The sequence below is a fragment of the Giraffa tippelskirchi genome, chromosome 7 (assembly GCF_054371585.1).
Source record: "Giraffa tippelskirchi isolate mGirTip1 chromosome 7, T2T-mGirTip1v1.2.pri, whole genome shotgun sequence".
NCBI classification, from domain to species: Eukaryota; Metazoa; Chordata; class Mammalia; order Artiodactyla; family Giraffidae; genus Giraffa; species Giraffa tippelskirchi.
The window spans coordinates 80,838,831-80,857,818 of NC_137281.1; the positions used below are offsets into that span (position 1 = coordinate 80,838,831).

An 18,988-nucleotide genomic window follows, 5' to 3' on the forward strand; every position below is an offset into this window, starting at 1 on the left:
TGTCTTCAGTCACGTGTTGAAAATCACCCCATAACAGAATCTGATAACTCAGCAAGTGACCTTACACAAGCCTCTTAACTCTAGGGGCCTCTGCTCCCCATTTGTAAAGCAGGGGGAATAATCCTGTGCTGGCCCACCTCAGAGTGTTGGTGTCAGGACCAAAGGAGATAATGAATGTGAGCCTGCTATAACAAGAGAAAGTATTTTGTGAATACTGTTCTGAGGATTCACACGAATTTGGGGGTTGTATAGCATGGTTTTATATGTCTGTGGCTGTGGGCATCAGTGTGTACTTAAGTTTACTCTGAACAGAATAAACCCAAGTAGCTACAGATCTTCCCTCATCAGCATCTGCCCTTAAAGTTGTGATAATTACGTATGAGCAGAACAGAAACTCTCCCCAAGCTGAGAACTTACATCTAACATCTCTTCAATGGAGCTAAGGCCCAATGGAGCTAAGGCCATTCTTAGTATAATCCTTCTATTTCCTGTCAGATGCTTTCAAAATACAGAAATAAATTGAACAATTAATACCCTCACCCCATTATTCCTCTGAATATCTTTTAGAGAGTTCCCTGTGGCCCCAAGCTGCCTCCATGTGCCCCAGCATCCCCTATCGAGTGTCACCCTGCCATGCCTTCAGCTGTGTACTTCTCACGATGAGACATGATTTCCACAGCAGACTTTCCTCTAGGAAATTTACCCCTTTGCTGTACACAATACAAATGCTGTGGATCAAGGTGGAATGGCTGGCTTTGTAAGCAGAGGCAGTGAAGGCAGCCTGACACCATGTCCAGATGCCTCCCACAAGCCACAGCCTTATGAGTTAATTATTGGCCCTCACATAGCATGTTGCATCTGAAGTGATACTTTATAAATGTCACCTCATTTATCTTTCCATTGTCCCTCAGAGGCCGGGAATCTCATAAAATCCACCCAGGAAGAATCGGTTCTTAAGTAGTCATCCCTGCCAGGCGGTTCCTGGGCAGCAAGGTGGGAGCCTGTGGCGTTTCCCATTTTCCCTTATCCTATAACTTCAGCTGTTTGGGGCCAGGTCCCTGTGTTTATTGCAGCCACACATATTGGGTGTTCCCTGTGCTGAGCATTGGGAGCCTGACCACAAAGCCACTGACCATGCCACTAAGGAGCCCCCAGAAGCTAGAGAACATGAAGACAGGACAGCCCCATTTGATAGGAGAGAAGGTTTCCTGGAGGAGGAGTGACTGGAACTAACTCAGGGTGTGAAGGAGTCACCCAGAGGAGGGAGTGGAAGAAGGAAGGCAGAGGAAAGAGACCGAGCCAGGGCAGTTTGGGGCAAGGCTAGAAGACGAGGAGAAGAGAGGCTGCTTTAGGAATCAGAGGTCAGGTCACAGAGGGCCTTTGTGTGTGGCACTGAGGAGTTTTGACTTAAGTGGATAGGAATCTAGTTTTGAGACTTAGGCTTCCCTCAAGCTCAGTTGGTTAAGAATCCGCCTGCAATGCAGGAGACCCCAGGTCGATTCCTGGGTCGGGAAGATCCCCTGGAGAAGGGATAGGCTACCCACTCCAGTATTCTTGGGCTTCTCTTGTGGCTCAGCTGGTAAAGAATCCACCTGCAATGCGGGAGACCTGGGTTGGGAAGATCCCCAGGTTGGGAAGATCCCCGGGAGAAGGAAGGGAAAGGCTACCCACTCCAGAATCCTGTCCTGGAGAATTCCATGGACTGTATAGCTCCATGGGGTCACAAAGAGTTGGACACAACTGAGCGACTTTCACTTTCACTTTTGAGACAGGTAGAAAAGCTTTCATCTATTCCTCCATTGTCTCTCCTCCATCTCTAGTCTCCCCCCACCACAACACATAAACACTTTTTTCCTTAGTTAAGTTAGATCTGACATTCTCTAATTTTTTCCTCAATTTTTTTTATTGTGGTAAAATACCCATAACATAAAATTTACCATCTTAACCATTTTTAAGTCTACAGTTCAATGGTATTAAATACATTCACAATGTTGTGTAACCATCACCACCACCCATCTCCAGAACTCTTTTGGTCTTAAAAAACCAAGCCTATACAGTATACTAATGCATATATATGGAATTTGAAAGATGGTAAGGATAACCCTATATGCGAGACAGAATAAGAGACACAGATGCATAGAACAATTTTATGGACTCTGAGGGAGAAGGTGAGGGTGGGACGTTCTGGGAGAATAGCATTGAAACATGTATATTATCATATGTGAAAGAGAACACCATTCCATGTTCGATGCATGTGACAAGGGCTCAGGGCCGGGGCAATGGGATGACCCAGAGGGATGGGATGGGGAGGGAGGTGGATGGGGGGTCCAGGAAGGGGAACACATGTAAACCCATGGCTGATTCATGTCAATGTATGGCAAAAACTATTACAATATTGTAAAGTAATTAGCCCCCAACTAAAATAAATAAATTTATTTAAAAAAAAAAACAAAAAAACCAAGCCTCCATACCCATTAAGCACTAACTCCCCACTCCCTGTCCCCCTGACAACCGCCATCCCGCAGACTGTTTCGGTGATTTCAACTACTCTAAGTACCTGCCATTTGAATTATTTCTCTCGGGCTAACTTGATATGATAGCAGAGAGCAGATCACTGGGTAGATGATTCAACATCTTTAATCAGTTCAGTTCAGTTCAGTCGCTCAGTAGTGTCCGACTCTTTGTGACCCCATGAATTGCAGCATGCCAGGCCTCTCCATCACCAACTCCCGGAGTCTACCCAAACCCATGGACAAAAAGTCTCCACTGTCCTGGTAGAGGGCCTGCCCTGCATGGGTTCCTTCCTTGACACTCAGTTTCATAAGCAGAGTAGGAGCCCACAGCCGTATTTCATTGTCCCACCTTTGGGGCACTGCATGAATCACAGACAGTTGGTCTTTTTTGATAGAGTAGAGTAGTTTTAACAGAGACAATTATAAGGTAGGAAGAAAGATGGGTTTGGAGGACAATGCTCAAACAAGGAAATAAGAGGTGGTCCAGGTTGTTGGAACTGCATGTTTTGTGTGCTTGTTTATGATTTAAATGCAGGGCCCTGGGGAGACGAGGTTATTAATGTACAGTAAAGGGCAGAGAAAACATCGGTTGTGCAGGAAACGAAGTGCTCAGCTTTGACAGCAATTTCCCTGCCTCTGCCTCCTGAGGCAGAGGCTCGCTGTGTGAGCTGGCTTCCCCAGCCCTTCTTAACATCCCCGACTGTGCAGAGAGCCATCCTGAATGAGGGTGAGCAGCGGCACTCTCCCTTCCTCATGGCACTTTGGTTTTGTATGTCAAGCACTTACTAAACTGACTGACGAGAGTCTCTCACCAGAATTTTCTAGATATTTCAGACATTATTCAGGTTACTGGGACCTGCCCAGAGTGTATGCTCAGATATTTGTCTTCCATTGTAGATTTTCAGAGGGCACTCAACCCAGAATGAGCCAGATGTTCCAAGGAGCTGAGGGGAGGGGGAAGGACAATCACTTTTTAATGGCGCAGAAATTGAAAATAAATGGCTATATTTCTAAGATTATTTCTAAGATTTCTTCCTGTCCCACTCACCAAAGCTGATTCTTTTCTGATTCTTCCAAATAACTGATGTTCACTCACAGATTAGAAATTTCCCCAGCAACCCAGAACAAGCCAGAGTTTTTCTTGTCAATGTCCCCCATTTTGAATATGAATTCTGCCTATCAGATGTTTGGTGCCTAGAGCCACTCTTCTGACAGAAATGAAATCTGAAGAGGTGGCTTTTATCTAAAAAATTTTAGTTAGTCTAAGACTTTGCAAAAAAACAAAAAAATTGTCCTCACAAACCAAGTCTCTTTATGTCACAAACCAAGTCTCTTTATGTCAGAAATCCTGGTTTTTCATTCATTAGAGGGTTTCCTACTGTTTTCACCTTGGGGTGGGGGCCAACCTCACCTCAAGTCTAGTCAGATGAGGCTGTGACCTAACGTGGAACATCAGGTGATTGAGAACCACACCCCTCCCCACCTCTCTCTTCAGACCTGACCTCATGAAATCCCACCTCTATGGCATCAGCTGTGTTTTCAGGCTTTGATCCCACAGTTATGTGGAGGTCCCCCAACCAGGGGGAAAGGGCACGGCTTAAAGAGATAAAGGTGACTGAGAAAGACCCTGCCAACTCCATGATCTCTCTCAGGTCAGCTCTGTTAGCGTTGTAAGATAAAAAACATTTTCTTTTGTGTAAAATACTGTTTTCCATTCTCTCACTTTCAGACTGTGTGTGTCTTTAGTTTTGAAGTAAGTCTCTAGAAAGCAACATATATATGGGTACTCTTTTAGTATCTATGGGCTTCCCTGGTGACTCAGATGGTAAAGAATCCACCTGCAATGTGGGAGACCTGGGTTCAATCCTTGGGTTGGGAAGATTCCCTGGAGGAGGGCATGGCAACCCACTCCAGTATTCTTGCCTAGAGAATCCCCACAGACAGAGGAGCTTGGCAGGCTACAGTCCATGAGGTCACAAAGAGTTGGACATGACTGAGCGAGGTGGGGAGGGAGGTTGGGTCCTGCTATTAGCACAGGGAACTATATTCAATATCCTGTGATAAATCATAATGGAAACAAAAATATAAAAAGATATAAAACCAAGTCACTTTGCTGCACAGAAGAAATTAACACGTTGTAAATCAACTATACTTCAATAAAAAAATTTTAATAAAAAAAAATTCTAGTCTGAAGAACCTGAGGGAGAAGGTAGTGAACCCTACCTTTTACACAATGAGAAACTGAGGCCCAGAGTGAGGAGGCACAGTGTCCGAGGACATGCCATTGGTCAGGCTGCTGTGGGTCTGAAACTGGGTTTACCTGATGCCCAGGCAGAACAGGGCCTTTTGGAGACAACAGGCATGTTTAGTGGCAATATTTTGGGGCCAAATCACTTTGAGGTATGAAAATTGAAATGGCTGGGGATAAAATAGAAAAAATTTTCAAAATGGCTTTCTGACTCTGGGTAAACAGTAACCACATTTTTTTTGCCTGTTGGAGGCCTGGTTTTTAATCACTCCACAAGCAGTTTTCATTTCTGTAGTAAAATTGCTTGTGGTTCTATTTAATTTGTTTCTGCAGGAGCCAGCTTTGGTGAAGATCTCTGAGGAGCTGGCGGGCATTTTAGCACAGCACGCACAGCCAGTCAATGAGAAACGGTTCCCAACATGGAGGAAATTCCTGCAAACATTTCTCAGTCAAGGTAAATAAGACTGTAAAGCTTCTATTGAGGTTTGGTCTGCACAACCTTGAATTCTAGTTTTGGGTCAACCTGGGGCCAGTGTGAATACCTAGAAACTCTTGCATTGGTTTAGAAAAGTGCTCCTCCAAACAGATTTTTTCTTTGAAACTTTGCCTAGATATTTATCTTGCACTCAGCCTCCTAAGTAAACAGGAGCTGAGCATGCCAGGCATGCCATGCATAGCTCAAGATTCTGACCATATTTTTGCACCACAGACTTCTCCTGAGAAGTAGGCTTTGGAATCAGACAACCTGAGCTTGGATCTCATCCTTGACCTTGAGCAAGGTTCTTAAACCCTCAGAAGCCCAGTTTCCTCACCTACTTACAGGGTTGTTGGCAGGATTCAATGAAATACATATATGAAGGTTTCTACCAGGGAGCCTGACTCAAAATAAGTCTTCAAGAAATGTTAGTTTCTCCTTCCATTTTCTAGGAGAGAAGAAATAGTCTCACTTACAGTTCTGAAGTTAGACCTTGTAAACAAGAATCTGCTATAGTCTTGGAGCCCAAAGTGATTTTTGGGCTCCAAAATCACTGCAGATGGTGACTGCAGCCATGAAATTAAAAGACGCTTACTCCTTGGAGGAAAAGCTATGACCAACCTAGAAAACATATTAAAAAGCAGAGACATTACTTTACCAACAAATGTCCATCTAGACAAAACTATGGGTTTTCCAGTAGTCATGTATGGATGTAAGAGTTGGACTATAAAGAAAGCTGAGCACCAAAGAATTCATGCTTTTGAACTGTGGTGTTGGAAAAGACTCTTGAAAGTCCCTTGGACTGCAAGGAGATCCAACCAGTCCATCCTAAAGGAAATCAGTCCTGAATATTCATTAGAAGGACTGATGTTGAAGCTGAAACTCCAATACTTTGGCCACCTGATGCGAAAAACCAACTCAATGGAAAAGACCCTGATGCTGGGAAAGATTGAAGGTGGGAAGAGCAGGGGATGACAGAGGATGAGATGATTGGATGGCATCACTGATGCAATGGACATGAATTTAAGTAGTCTCTGGGAGTTGGTGATGGACAGAGAAGCCTGGCGTGCTGCAGTCCATGGGGTCACAAAGAGTCGGATACAACTGAGTGACTGAACTGACTGATAGTCCTGGAGCAAAGCCCCCTGACTTCTCAATTTTCCAATGATGTTAGGAGGTCAGTGGATGAGGGAATGAATGGAGCAGTTGTGGAGGTCCTGCGGGAGTGCTACAACACATCGCCCCTCACTCTTTAGGAGATAACAGTATAAGGTGGATCTTCTTATATGCTAACCCACACGCATGATAAGAGAAGGCTAGGATACAGGCCACAGAAGCTATCTTTCCACTCTATTCACCACTGTCAAATGATGACATGTAACATGAATATATAATAATATCATAATAATAGGGCTTCCCAGGTGACACTAGTGGTAAAGAACCTGCCTGCCAGTGCAGGAGATGTAAGAGACATGGGTTTGATCCCTGGTTTGGGAAGATCTCCTGGAAGAGGGCACAGCAACCCGCTCCAGTATTCTTGCCTGGAGAATCCCATGGACAGGGGAGCCTGGCAGGCAACAGCCCATAGAGTCACACAGAGTAGGATATGACTGAAGCAACGCAGCATGCATACACGTACATCATAATAATATCAGAAGATAACAACAGCAGCAGCAACAACCCAATGGCGAGAACAGCACAGTGAAAACAACATAACAAGCACAGTCTGTGCTTACCATTAGCTAGTTTGCCTCGTGGCATGTGAGGCAAGTGAGTTCTTAGTTCCCTGGGATCAAACCCATGCCCCTGCAATGGAAGCATGGAGTCTTAACCACTAGACCACCAGGGAAGTCCTTAGACTCTATTCTAAGCACACCTATATTAATTTCTTTAATCCTCCTAACAGCCCTATGAGGTGGGTACCATTATCACCTTCACTCCACAGAGAAGGAAACTGAGGTACAAAAGATTAAGTAACTCTCCCCAAATCACTCTGTGAATACTTAACAGAGCCAATAAAAGGCTACTCGCTGTGCTACTCCAGGAGTCTTGGCCAGAGACAATGGGTATATTTACCAAGGAATACCTCTTAGCTCAGGATATGAGATAGTATAGAAAAAGACACATCTATTGGGTGTTGGAATACACTGCAGGCAGAGTGGGGTGGAAGGGCATAGTAAACACTCTGTTAATGAATTATTTAGATCCAACGGCCCACGATCTAACAAGAATGCTGAGAAAAGATTCTTCACTGGTGCGAGGAGAAGCAGAGGGCAGTTATACAGTACGATCTCTAGTATCCTCTCAAATCTAAATTTCTGTGATTCTACAAATTTCCACATAAACCCACTACCAGAAAAGTAAAACTAAAAGAGTCATCCCTGTGCATAAATGGAAGAAAATAAAGTAGGTAGGTACATCAGGTGGTTTCCCGGGTGGTTCAGACAGTAAAAAATCTGCCTGCAATGAGGGAGACGGGAGTTCGATCCCTGGGTTGAGAAGATCCCCTGGAGAAGGGAATGGCAACCCACTCCAGTATTCTTGCCTGGAGAATCCCATGGACAGAGGAACTTGGCAGGCTACAGTCCACAGGGGTCTCAAAGAGTGAGACCTAACACTCTGAGTGACTAACACTTTCACAACAAAAAATGGTTAAGAATAAAGGAATGTTTTCAAGTTATGAGGGGAAGACCCTGAAGATCTCAGATCCATACATGACAGGATGTTAGGAAGTTTCCAGATCTTCCAAGGTCAGCTTGCAAACCTTCCTCTACCCTATTTATTTTCATGTGAGCTTTGTAGATTAGAAAGGGTTTTCCCAGCTACCGTCTCATATGAGCTGTACAACCACAAGCTTAGGCTTTGCCTCCACCTCTGTCATTTCCAGCCTTTCTTCCTCTATTTCAGCTGTGTTGTAAGCACAATACTTATTTATAGGAGGAAGAACAAGCTTTATTGAGACACTTTGATAGACAAAGAAACAGGCTTAACGCTAGGAAGTGACTAGGACAAAATCACACAACAAGTGCATGGTGAGTGGGAACGCAGTTAGAGCCCACAATTCTAGCATGTCTCAGAAATCTGGTTCTGGTGAGTCACATGTGTTCAAACCTATTCCAAGCTCTGAGCCTAACAGCAGGCCCTGCATAAAATGATTACTGACTGAGCTGCCCACCCAGGTTTCCTGACCCTAAGGCCGCCACCTCCTGCCATCTTCCCTATTGGCTGTTTCATTTCATTTCTACTCTCTGAAGTGTGCTTATAGTCGGAAAATGTGCTATAGATTTGATTTCTACATTGTCAAGGCATTATATCAAAGGCAATACATTTTTAAAATGGGGGACTAATTACTTCGAAAGGAAAAAAAATTAACACTGAAAAGACTGTGGTCCTAATACTGAGAAGACAATACAAATAAACTACTTTGAAGTAAAATAACTTTGTAACTATACAGGACAAGTGTTTTCACTTAAGCATCATCTTTCAAAATGTAGGTGATAGTGAAAGCCACAAAGTTTTCTGAATCAGAGAGACTCAATAGGTTTTTTGCTTGTTTTTGTGCATTATGTTATTATTGTTTTGTTACTTTTACCTTGCTAAATCTCCAGCGACCAGTATTTAGGTACAGCACACGCTCAAAAACTTCATTTAAAGAAAAGCATATCTCAAACCAACCAAGATGAATTAGCTTTCCTTCTGAAACTCAGTTTTCTTAGGACCAGCTTCAACCACATTTATAGACATTTAAGGAAAGAGCCTTTTGTATAAAGTAACAGATAGCTGCATTTGAGAAATTTTTAAATCTCAGGATTTAACCATATATGCTGTTCAAAGCCTGTGAGCATAGGTCACCTCCCAGCAAATTCCCAAAATACATGTCAAATTTATCTTAATACTGTTGGGCTCCAGAGGCTGCCTTGTCTAGGAACACTTTTAAATTATGTTATCTAATTCTTCACAAATAATATTCCATTTTTTTCTATAAAAGGGATATATATAGTAAGATTTACAGGTTAGGCCTAAAGACAGAAAATAGGGCCATGTAAATTTTGTGGGCAGGCTTCCCAGGTGGTGCAGTGGTAAAGAATCTGCTTGCCAATACAGGGGATTCGGGTTTGATCCCTGGGTTGGGAAGATCCCCTGGAGTAGGAAATAGCAGCCCCACTCCAGTATTCTTGCCTGGAGAATCCCATGGACAGAGGAGCCTGGTGGGCTCATTCATGTGATTGCAGAGTCGATTTAGTTTAGCATCTAAACAACAAATTTGTTGCAATGAACATCAAATTTGCCTCTGTGATTTTTGTTATTCAGAGCAGAAGGCGAAGTAAGATAAATTATAAAGCTCCCATTATCAGCGTGGAGCAAGCTTACCTGTTTCTCAAGAATGGCAGCATTTTCTGGCTCCATGTTTTACAACAAACCAGCTATATAGAGAAGTCCTTTGGCTGACATAATGGTCAGTGTCCTCTTATGTCTGATAAAAGCCCTAACCTGTCAGAACCTGAAAAAGCAGTGAAGTTGAACAGGAAGCGCAGTGGTCGTCAAGGTACAAACTGTGGCCTGTGGGCAGTTAATTCCCCCTGAGGGATTTGCTATAGACCTCAGGTTCATCGTTTATAATGAATGGGCATAGGCTTGATGATCCTTACAGTGTCTTCCTAGTTAGGATCAAAACCACCACTCATTGAGTCCAACTCACACAGTATGGTGAGATAGGTCTTATTATGCCAATTTTAGAAATGATTGAAAGGAAATTTATAGAATTGAAGCTACTTGCCCAAAGTCTCACAAGACATGGGAGATGCAGGCTCTGAGCCTGAGTCCCTCTGCCAAAGCCTGGATTTTTCCCTCTTGCCCTTAATGGGCACAGTCCACGTGAGTGTGTCCTCTTACCCACTCCAATGCTTTTTCCCCCAGGAGGCGTGATTGAAGCATACCCACCTTCAGAGAGTATTACCAACGTGACGGTGGACATGCTGATAGAACCCAATGGAGAAATCAGGCTGCTGTCAACAGGGGACCAGTTTCATGCTGAAGGCCCATTCATCTCCTCCGGGACCACCATGCCTCAGACCTCAGTGGATCCCCAAGTTCTCAGTTCTTTGTGCCTTCAAATTGGAAAGGCTTGTAAAATGAAAAACGTGATTGGTCACTTTTCCATAGACCTGGTGACTTTTATTGATCCAAGCACCATGGAGCAGCAGGTGAGTCGACTTGATGCCATGTGAAATACTGAAATATGTAAAGACTCCAATACCATCCATGCTCATCCAACAGGGACTGTGAGGGAGCCTCCAAGATTCGCTGCTCTTTGGATGAGCTGATTGTATATGGTCCATGCTAGTTCAGGTGAGATCGTACTTTATGGCTGTAAAGATAGAACCAGTGTTATCAAGCAAAGATTCATTGCCCAATGGGCACCGAAGCCAATACTATGGCACAGCTTTTGAAAAAAGATTTTATTTTGAGGTCAGCTAGCAAGGAGACAGGAGATATGGCTCACATCTGCATCTTCCCTGATCTGGGGTTTCGTCAGGCTTTTAAGGTAAGAGCGTTGGTACATGGGGCAGGTTTTCACTGAAGAGCTTTGGGACTCAGCCATTTATGATGAGGTGTGGTGAAGGGGACTTTAGCACCAGCTCTTCTGGGATGGCAGACCCGTCACTTCAGAAAGGGGTCCAGCAATCAGGCTCTGGTCTTGTCCTGGTCCTTTGGTTCTACGGAAGGAGAAACTTTGCTTTTGGGTATTGTCTGAGGTCAAAATTTTCTCCTCTGTGCATATTTTGGCTGTATGACTTGTGGTTTTGTTCTCTTGTCTCTGAAAAACAACTCAATTTCTTGTTAGAAGCAGTATAGGTCCAGTTTCAGGCTAGTTCTGCCAATACCCCAGGGTCTCCTCATTCAGTACAGCTGGAGTTTAAACCGCTGCAACTTATCCTGATGGGGTCTGAGTGCTGCCCATTAATGCTCTGTCTGCATCTTATCATGAGACTATTCCATGCCATCCAGGGAGGGAACCTTTCTAGAATCTGTTCTTAAATAGAGAGTCAATCACTAGAAAAGAGGTAAGAGTTCTTGTTTCTGTTCCTTTTTCTTATCAGTAGTTCACTGGCAACTTAGGTGGTCAATTTTTTCTTCTTAAAAATGTATTGGAAAATATGCATAAATGTAAGAAGGCCTAAATACTAATATAATGAACAAAGACCACCTCCAGTCCTGTGTACTCCTTGTCAGTCCCCCTCACATGGCCCTTCCTCCTCCCAGAGGTATCCATCATCTTGTAATTGGAACTTATATTCCTTTCTATATCTTTATGCTTTCTACTGCACATGAAAGTTATTCATCCAGGTTCATTTGCCTGACATGCATCAAGCCAAAATGCTGAAATACTGATGTCTGCGGTAAAGAAAGGGTCTATCCACAAGGCAGCCAAGCAAGGAGAACAGAGAACAAGTCTCAAACCTGCCTCAAAGGGCTTGAGATATTTATGGGATAAAGGAACAGGGTGGTCTTAGGCTTGGGAAGCATGGGGACAGGTGATTGGAAATGAGAAAAAGGTGAGAGAGTCATTCTGCACAGGCGTTAACTACTAAGCAACTGGCTTCTTCATGGGAATGTGCTCAGTCGTGCCTGACTCTCTGTGACCCCATGGACTATAGCCCTCCAGGCTCCTCCATCCTTGGAACTTTTCAGGCAAGAATAGTAGAGTGAGTTGCCATCTCCTACTCCAGGGAATCTTCCAGACCCAGGAATTGAACTCGTATCTCTTGTGTCTTCTGCATTGGCAAGTGGACCTAGAGAGGGGGTGTTAAAATGGAGTACTTGTCATTATCCAAGGGTAAATTTTTGGCCTCTGATGTCAAAAGGTCACCAAGCTGACACTCGGGCATGCCCAGTTAGAGGGTCAGTGGTCCTACTCAGTCTTAACCAGCTCAGCTTGAATTAGGCACAGCTGATTCCAAGTTTCTGAGAAACAGCTCAGGCAAACATACTGTTTAGGCTAAGTACGCTTGGAGGACACACACTTTTCTTTTTTTTTTTTTTTTTTGGAATTTAGGTCTACTTTATTTTTTTTTATTTTTTATTTTTTTAATAAATTTATTTATTTTAGTTGGGGGCTAATTACTTTACAATATTGTAATAGTTTTTGCCATACATTGACATGAATCAGCCATGGGTTTACATGTGTTCCCCTTCCTGGACCCCCCACCCACCTCCCTCCCCATCCCATCCTTCTGGATCATCCCATTGCCCCGGCCCTGAGCCCTTGTCACATGCATCGAACATGGAATGGTGTTCTGTTTCACATATGATAATATACATTTTTCAATGCTATTCTCCCAGAACGTCCCACCCTCACCTTCTCCCTCAGAGTCCATAAAATTGTTCCATGCATCTGTGTCTCTTATTCTGTCTCGCATATAGGGTTATCGTTACCATCTTTCAAATTCCATATATATGCATTAGTATACTGTATTGTTGTTTTTCTTTCTGGCTTACTTCACTCTGTATAATGGGCTCCAGTTTCATCCATCTCAGTAGAACCGATTCAAATGTATTTTTTTTAATGGCTGAGTAATATTCCATTGTGTATATGTACCACAGCTTCCTTATCCATTTGTCTGCTGATGGACATCTAGGTTGCTTCCATGTCCTGGCTATTGTAAACAGTGCTGCGATGAACATTGGGGTACACGCGTCTCTTTCAATTCTGGTTTCCTCGGTGTATATGCCCAGCAGTGGGATTGCTGGGTCATATGGCAGTTCTATTCCCAGTTTTTTAAGGAATCTCCACACTGTTCTCCATAGTGGCTGTACTAGTTTGCATTCCCACCAACAGTGTAAGAGGGTTCCCTTTTCTCCACACCCTCTCCAGCATTTATTGCTTGTAGACTTTTGGATAGCAGCCATTCTGACTGGTGTGAAATGATACCTCATTGTGGTTTTGATTTGCATTTCTCTAATAATGAGTGATGTTGAGCATCTTTTCATGTGTTTGTTAGCCATCTGTATGTCTTCTTTGGAGAAATGTCTGTTTAGTTCTTTGGCCCATTTTTTGATTGGGTCGTTTATTTTTCTGGAATTCAGCTACAGAAGTTGCTTGTATATTTTTGAGATTAATTGTTTGTCTGTTGCTTCATTTGCTATTATTTTCTCCCATTCTGAAGGCTGTCTTTTCACCTTGTTTATAGTTTCCTTTGTTGTGCAAAAGCTTTTAATTTTAATTAGGTCCCATTTGTTTATTTTTGCTTTTATTTCCAATATTCTGGGAGGTGGGTCATGGAGGATCCTGCTGTGATTTATGTCGGAGAGTGTTTTGCCTATGTTTTCCTCTAGGAGTTTTATTGTTTCTGGTCTTACGTTTAGATCTTTAATCCATTTTGAGTTTATTTTTGGGACACACACTTTTCTTTAAATAGCAGCAACTAAAATGACCTTGATCAGTGAAGACAGGTTGCAGGTGTAATGGATTTATATATATTTAATATATAGCTTAATTTTGCTTGTTTAAAAATGTTTTATAGATCATAACATCCTATGTATTCTACTACAACATGCTTTTACTTATTCAATATTTCATCCATAAGATTCTGCATGTGTACAGGTGTGCCTCTGATGTACAGTAATTCTAGATAACTTTTAACCTGTTTTGTTTTGCTCCCTTCTCCCCCTGCCCCAGAAATTATAATGTTTAAATTCACTACTACTTCTACTTCACAAGACTCATTTTGCAAAATGTTCAGTTCCTCTTGCATTAGTGTCAGTGACCACCACTCAGTCTAAAGGATGGAATGACCTCCTGCTTTCCCTCTCCTGATACCCTCTGCCCAGCCAACATTGTAAATAAACTTCAGTTGTTTTATTACTCTCAGTTTTACAATTCTCCATTTCAGTCAGATGATAGTTTCAAAGCATTTTGTGTTTATGTTTTGAGCAGTAGTTTTCAGCTTGTTCAATAATCATTTTCCATTTGCCTTCCTGAACCCTCCGCTGGTTTTGCATTCCTTTCTCAGGCCCACACATGGAGAGAGAAAAGGACAAATGGAAGGGCATTTGGGAATCAGCATGGGATGGAGGGAGGACAGGAACAATACCCTCTGGAAAAGAGCTGGGTGACAAGGAATCAAGGGGAGAAGCAGGAGAGGATTTCCCCTCCAAATGTCTGTCATGAGAAACAAAGATCAAATCTATGATCCCTGGAGCAGTAGGGAGGATGAAACTGTGGGGACAGTTGACTAACGGTTTTTATTCATTTAAGTTTGATGTAGAGAGAATTGCACTCATGGCAGTGAGAGGTATTGTCTTCAAACACAGGGCTAGTCCTGTTCCAGGGCTTACAGCCCTTCCCAGCTTTGGGGACAAAGGTCCCACCCTTCACAGGGCTGGCCCCATGTGCCTTAACATCCTTTGCTCACACCAGCTTCCCCTCTATTTCTCTCTTTTCCAACCCCTTACTCATCATACTACCTCCTGCCACAGAGCTTTTCTTTACACATGCCACCCCTCTGCCTGAAATGCTCTTGCCTCTTCTAGGTAACCTTCTCATCCATCATAGTTCAACTCAAGCTACGCTTTCTTAGGGGAACCTCCCCCAAACTTCCTGACAAAGTCAGATTCCCCTGTTTTAGATTCTCATATCATCATGTATCTCTCCTTTATGCCACATGCTTTTGTTACAATTTACAGTTATTTATATGATTATCTGATTAAAGCTGTCTCCCCCTGTACAGTATAAGCTTCCTGAGGAGATATATTTTATCTCTTTTTGCTTGTTGCTTAGTTCTCAGCCGATCTCTGACCTGGCACAAAGTAGGTGTTCAGTAAATTATTTGTTGAATGAATGAACAATAGAGGTATTCTAGCAGATGTTGGATGGTGGTGTTAAGGCTTTTAAAGAAGAGCTCAAAAATTAATTGATGGGTAGGATAAATAAATATCCAAGATTGTCTGATCTTATCATACTAATACTTTGCCTTGTCTCTTCCTGTTAATACTTTAGCGTACAGCCATTTGTGTAACAATTTTCAGTAGAACACTGGAAGAAGCTCTCAGTAAGCACACAGAAAGGAGTTTCTACACTGGCAAGGAATGTATGCTAACTCTCTGTCTATAATAGATTATTTGAAAAATCACTGGTATCTACTCTTGCCATTTTGCAAATGACATCAGTTTGGAAAACATTTTATTTTCTCTTCTAACTCAGCTGCATTGTGGTGCCAGTGAAGAGATTGGTGTAATAACAACCTGTCATTTTTGCCAGTCTAACGGGAAAAAATGACATCTTGTTTTCTTCAGTATTTCTTTCATTAGTAGTGAGGATGAATATCTTTACTATGTCTATTGGCTATTTATAATCTTGTCTTAATTGCCTTATCATATCTTTTGCCCATTTTACATTGAACTATAATACAAATGCTGATTTGTAGAAATTCTTTGTATATAAGAAAGTGCTTCCCTGGTGGCTCACATGGTAAAGAATCTGCCTACAGTATAGGACTTGGGTTCAGTCCCTGGGTTGAGAAGATCCCCTGGAGGAGGACATGGCAACCCACTTCAATATTCTTGCCTGGAGAATCCCCATGGACAGAGGAGCCTGGCAGGCTACAGTAGATGTAGCTGCAAAGAGTAGGACACGACTGAGCGACGGAACACAGCACACAGCACAGAAGAAACTGTTCTTTGACTTTTATACATGTTACAAATACCTTCTCCAGATTGTCACTTGTGGCTTTTTTCCAGTCATGTTTCTCTACCATAAAATTACCATTTTTTCTTTGTAATTGATTAGTAATATTTTGTGAAAAGGTGTTCCAAGGAATAAGATCTTATTCCTCATCAATTTTCCAGACAAAACTTAGTATCCATTGCCAACTTTCTCCTGGGTCAGCCACCATGATGACAGTGGTAATTTTCTGTTTCAATCATTCTTTCTATATAGATTATTTGGAAATTTACTGCAATGAAGAATTTTTCCTTTTCCATCTTTTATTTATGTATGTAAGCATGTATGTATTAATATTTATACCAGTTTGAACTTGCAAGCTTCTAGTCTCTTCAGTCAGTTTTTTTTGACACTTTCATCATTTTGATGCTCAGGTTGTCCCAGATTTGTCTAGTAGGAGAGTCTTTAGGGTGGTTCTTTTGATGTGCCCTCATCATTCTTTGAATGTTGTCTTACTTTCTTGCACAATGAGATGTTCCAGATTCATTTTACATTTTTTCTGACCTAGACTTAGAATCAACCCAACAGCTTTGAGTCACTTTAGAGGAGGATGGTATTAAATTAAGGTCTGGGATGTTAGTGCTATCATTGTTACTGGAGTGTCATTGCTTCTGGCTTCTCTCAGTGGACAAAGCCAAGACATATATGTATTATACATGTACAATACACACATACACAAGCATATATACATACATATATATACATGCATGCATCTATGACCATTTCTGTATCTATCAGGATATATATTTTAAAACAATGCATTCCTGCCAATATCTCTAATTCTAACCTGACACTTCAAGATTTTTCTAGACTTCTGCTTTTCCACACTTACAAATAAATATCTTCTCCAACAGTAAGAAATCTGAGTCTTTTATCCTCAATATATTTACTTATTGCTTCAATGTAACCAGTCTCCCAAATAATTCTGTTATCTTCTTCACATACCACATCTATAATTGGATAGTGAACCTTGTCATTTGTGCTCTAAGTTTATTTGTAATGCTCTTCATCATACTAAAATTTCAAATAGTCAAATCTAACTCCTTTTCTAAATTACTGTGTTACCTTGCACTTAACATTTGCTATCATCTTCAGTTTTATCAGCTATAAAATGAGTTGGTTAGCTTGACTTCTGAATTCAAAAATTATTCATTTCAATAGTATTTTCATAGTGTCTTTGTATTAAAATTCTAGTAATAATAGTAAGAATCCACTTTTTAGAAACATCTGCTGCTGCTGCGTCGCTTCAGTCGTGTCCGACTCTGTGTGACCCCATAGACGGCAGCCCACCAGGCTCCTTTGTCCCTGGGATTCTCCAACAAGAATGCAAGGAAATAAAAAAAAAATTATGTTCATATATATTAATCACATTGTTAAAGGAAGTAAAGAACTTCAAATAGATTAAATTATAACAATAGAGAATTTGTTAAGCAAATTATGATAGATGAAAAGAATCAAGTGCTAGGAAGACAGTAAAATTCAAGGTTTTGAAAAATATTTATAGGAAACTATTCATAAACAGTGGAATGGTAAAATACAGATTATATAAGAATATATGTGGGACTTCCCAGGTGATCCAGTGGCTAAGACTCTGCACTCCCAATGCAGGGTTCAGTTCAGTTCAGTTCAGTCACTCAGTCATGTTCAACTCTTTGCAACCCCATGAACTACAGCACACCAGGCCTCCCTGTCCATCACCAACTCCTGGAGTTTACCCAAACTCATGTCCATTGAGTCAGTGATGCTATCCATCCGTCTCATCCTCTTGCGTCCCCTTCTCCTCCTGCCCTCAATCTTTCCCAGCATCAGGGTCTTTTCAAATGAGTCAGCTCTTCGCATGAGGTGGCCAAAGTATTGGAGTTTCAGCTTCAACATCAGTCCTTCCATTGAACACCGAGAACTACCAGATTTGATCACTGGTCAGGGAGCTAGATCCCATATGCTGCAACGAAAGATCCCACATGCAGCAACTAAAGACCTGGCACAGACAAAATAAATTAAAAAAAAAAAATAGAAAAATAGGGGCTTCCCTGGTGGCTCAGTGGTAAAGAATCCACCCACCAATGCAGGAGATTAGAGTTTGATCCCTGATCCAGGAAGATCCCACATGCCTTAGAGCAACAAAGCCCATGTGCCACAACTATCGAGCCTGTGCTCTAGAGCCCAGGAACCACAAATACTGAGCCCACGTGCCACAACTGGTGAAGCTTGGCGCCCTTGAGCCTGTGCTCCACAACCAAAGAAGCCACTGCAGTTAGAAGCCTGTGCAACGCATTGAAGAGTAGCCCCCGCTCGCTTCAACAAGAGAAAAGCTCACACAGCAACAAAGACCCGGTACAGCCAAAAATAAATAAATTTTTTAACAAATAGAAAAATAAACAATATATGTAATATGATAACAATTCTATTAAAAGAAAAAAACATAGATTAATACATGCAGAACAAAAAGAACCTAAAGAAATATGCCAAGATGTTACAAGTCATTATTTCTGGATCAAAGAATTGAGGGTATGATAGGCAAAGTAATGACCTGGCAAAGATGCTCATGTCCTAGTCCCTGAAACTGGTGAAGATTACCACACATGGTAACATGTACATGTATTAGCAATTAACTTAATAATCTTGAGATAGGAAGATTATCTTGGCTTATGCAGGGGATAGTGTAATCACAAGGGTTTTGCTGGCTTTGAAAATGGAGGAAGTGACCATGAGCCAAGGAATGCAGGTGGCCTCTAGAACTCTAGAAGCTAGAAAAGGCAAGAAAATAAATTCTCCTTTAGATCCTCCAGAGGGAATGAAGCTCCCCTGACACCATGACTTAAACTCAGTGCGACTTTTCATTTTTGACCCTTTAAATTACTAAATGTGCAGCAGTTCGTTACAGCAGCAATAGGAAATGATACAGAGAGTTTTTCTGTTTTGCTCTTTATGCTTTCTGCCTTTGCATTCTCAAAAGTAAGCATGTATTTGTGGTAAAGAAAAAATATATATGCAATGATAATCATACATAATGATAATTATAAAGCACT

The 18,988-nt window shown here is 41.9% G+C and overlaps 1 protein-coding gene and 1 long non-coding RNA gene across 21 annotated transcripts in view; one reads left to right on the forward strand and one right to left on the reverse strand.

The window, feature by feature from the left end:
* The window catches only part of IQCH (IQ motif containing H), a 220,420-nt gene that overhangs the window by 148,700 nt on the left and 52,732 nt on the right, over nt 1-18,988 (forward strand). For 16 of the 17 annotated variants that reach the window (XR_014060030.1, XR_014060029.1, XM_081511831.1 and 13 more), the window contains 2 exons: nt 5,095-5,215; nt 10,154-10,440. Coding sequence is in view for 14 of the 17 variants with exons in the window: in XM_081511831.1 (XP_081367957.1) it covers nt 5,095-5,215; nt 10,154-10,440 (408 nt within the window). In the remaining 3 variants the exon portion in view is untranslated. Of the gene's footprint in view, nt 1-5,094; nt 5,216-10,153; nt 10,441-18,988 lie in introns of those variants that run through there. The other variant, XR_014060031.1, reaches the window with a different exon arrangement.
* The window catches only part of LOC145514311 (uncharacterized), a 178,579-nt gene that overhangs the window by 84,149 nt on the left and 75,442 nt on the right, over nt 1-18,988 (reverse strand). Inside the window, exon 6 of one of the 4 annotated variants that reach the window (XR_014060038.1) lies at nt 15,911-17,264. The exons of 2 other annotated variants lie outside the window; for them this stretch is intronic. This is a non-coding gene — a long non-coding RNA (uncharacterized LOC145514311). Of the gene's footprint in view, nt 1-15,910; nt 17,273-18,988 lie in introns of those variants that run through there. One more of the 4 variants, XR_014060040.1, reaches the window with a different exon arrangement.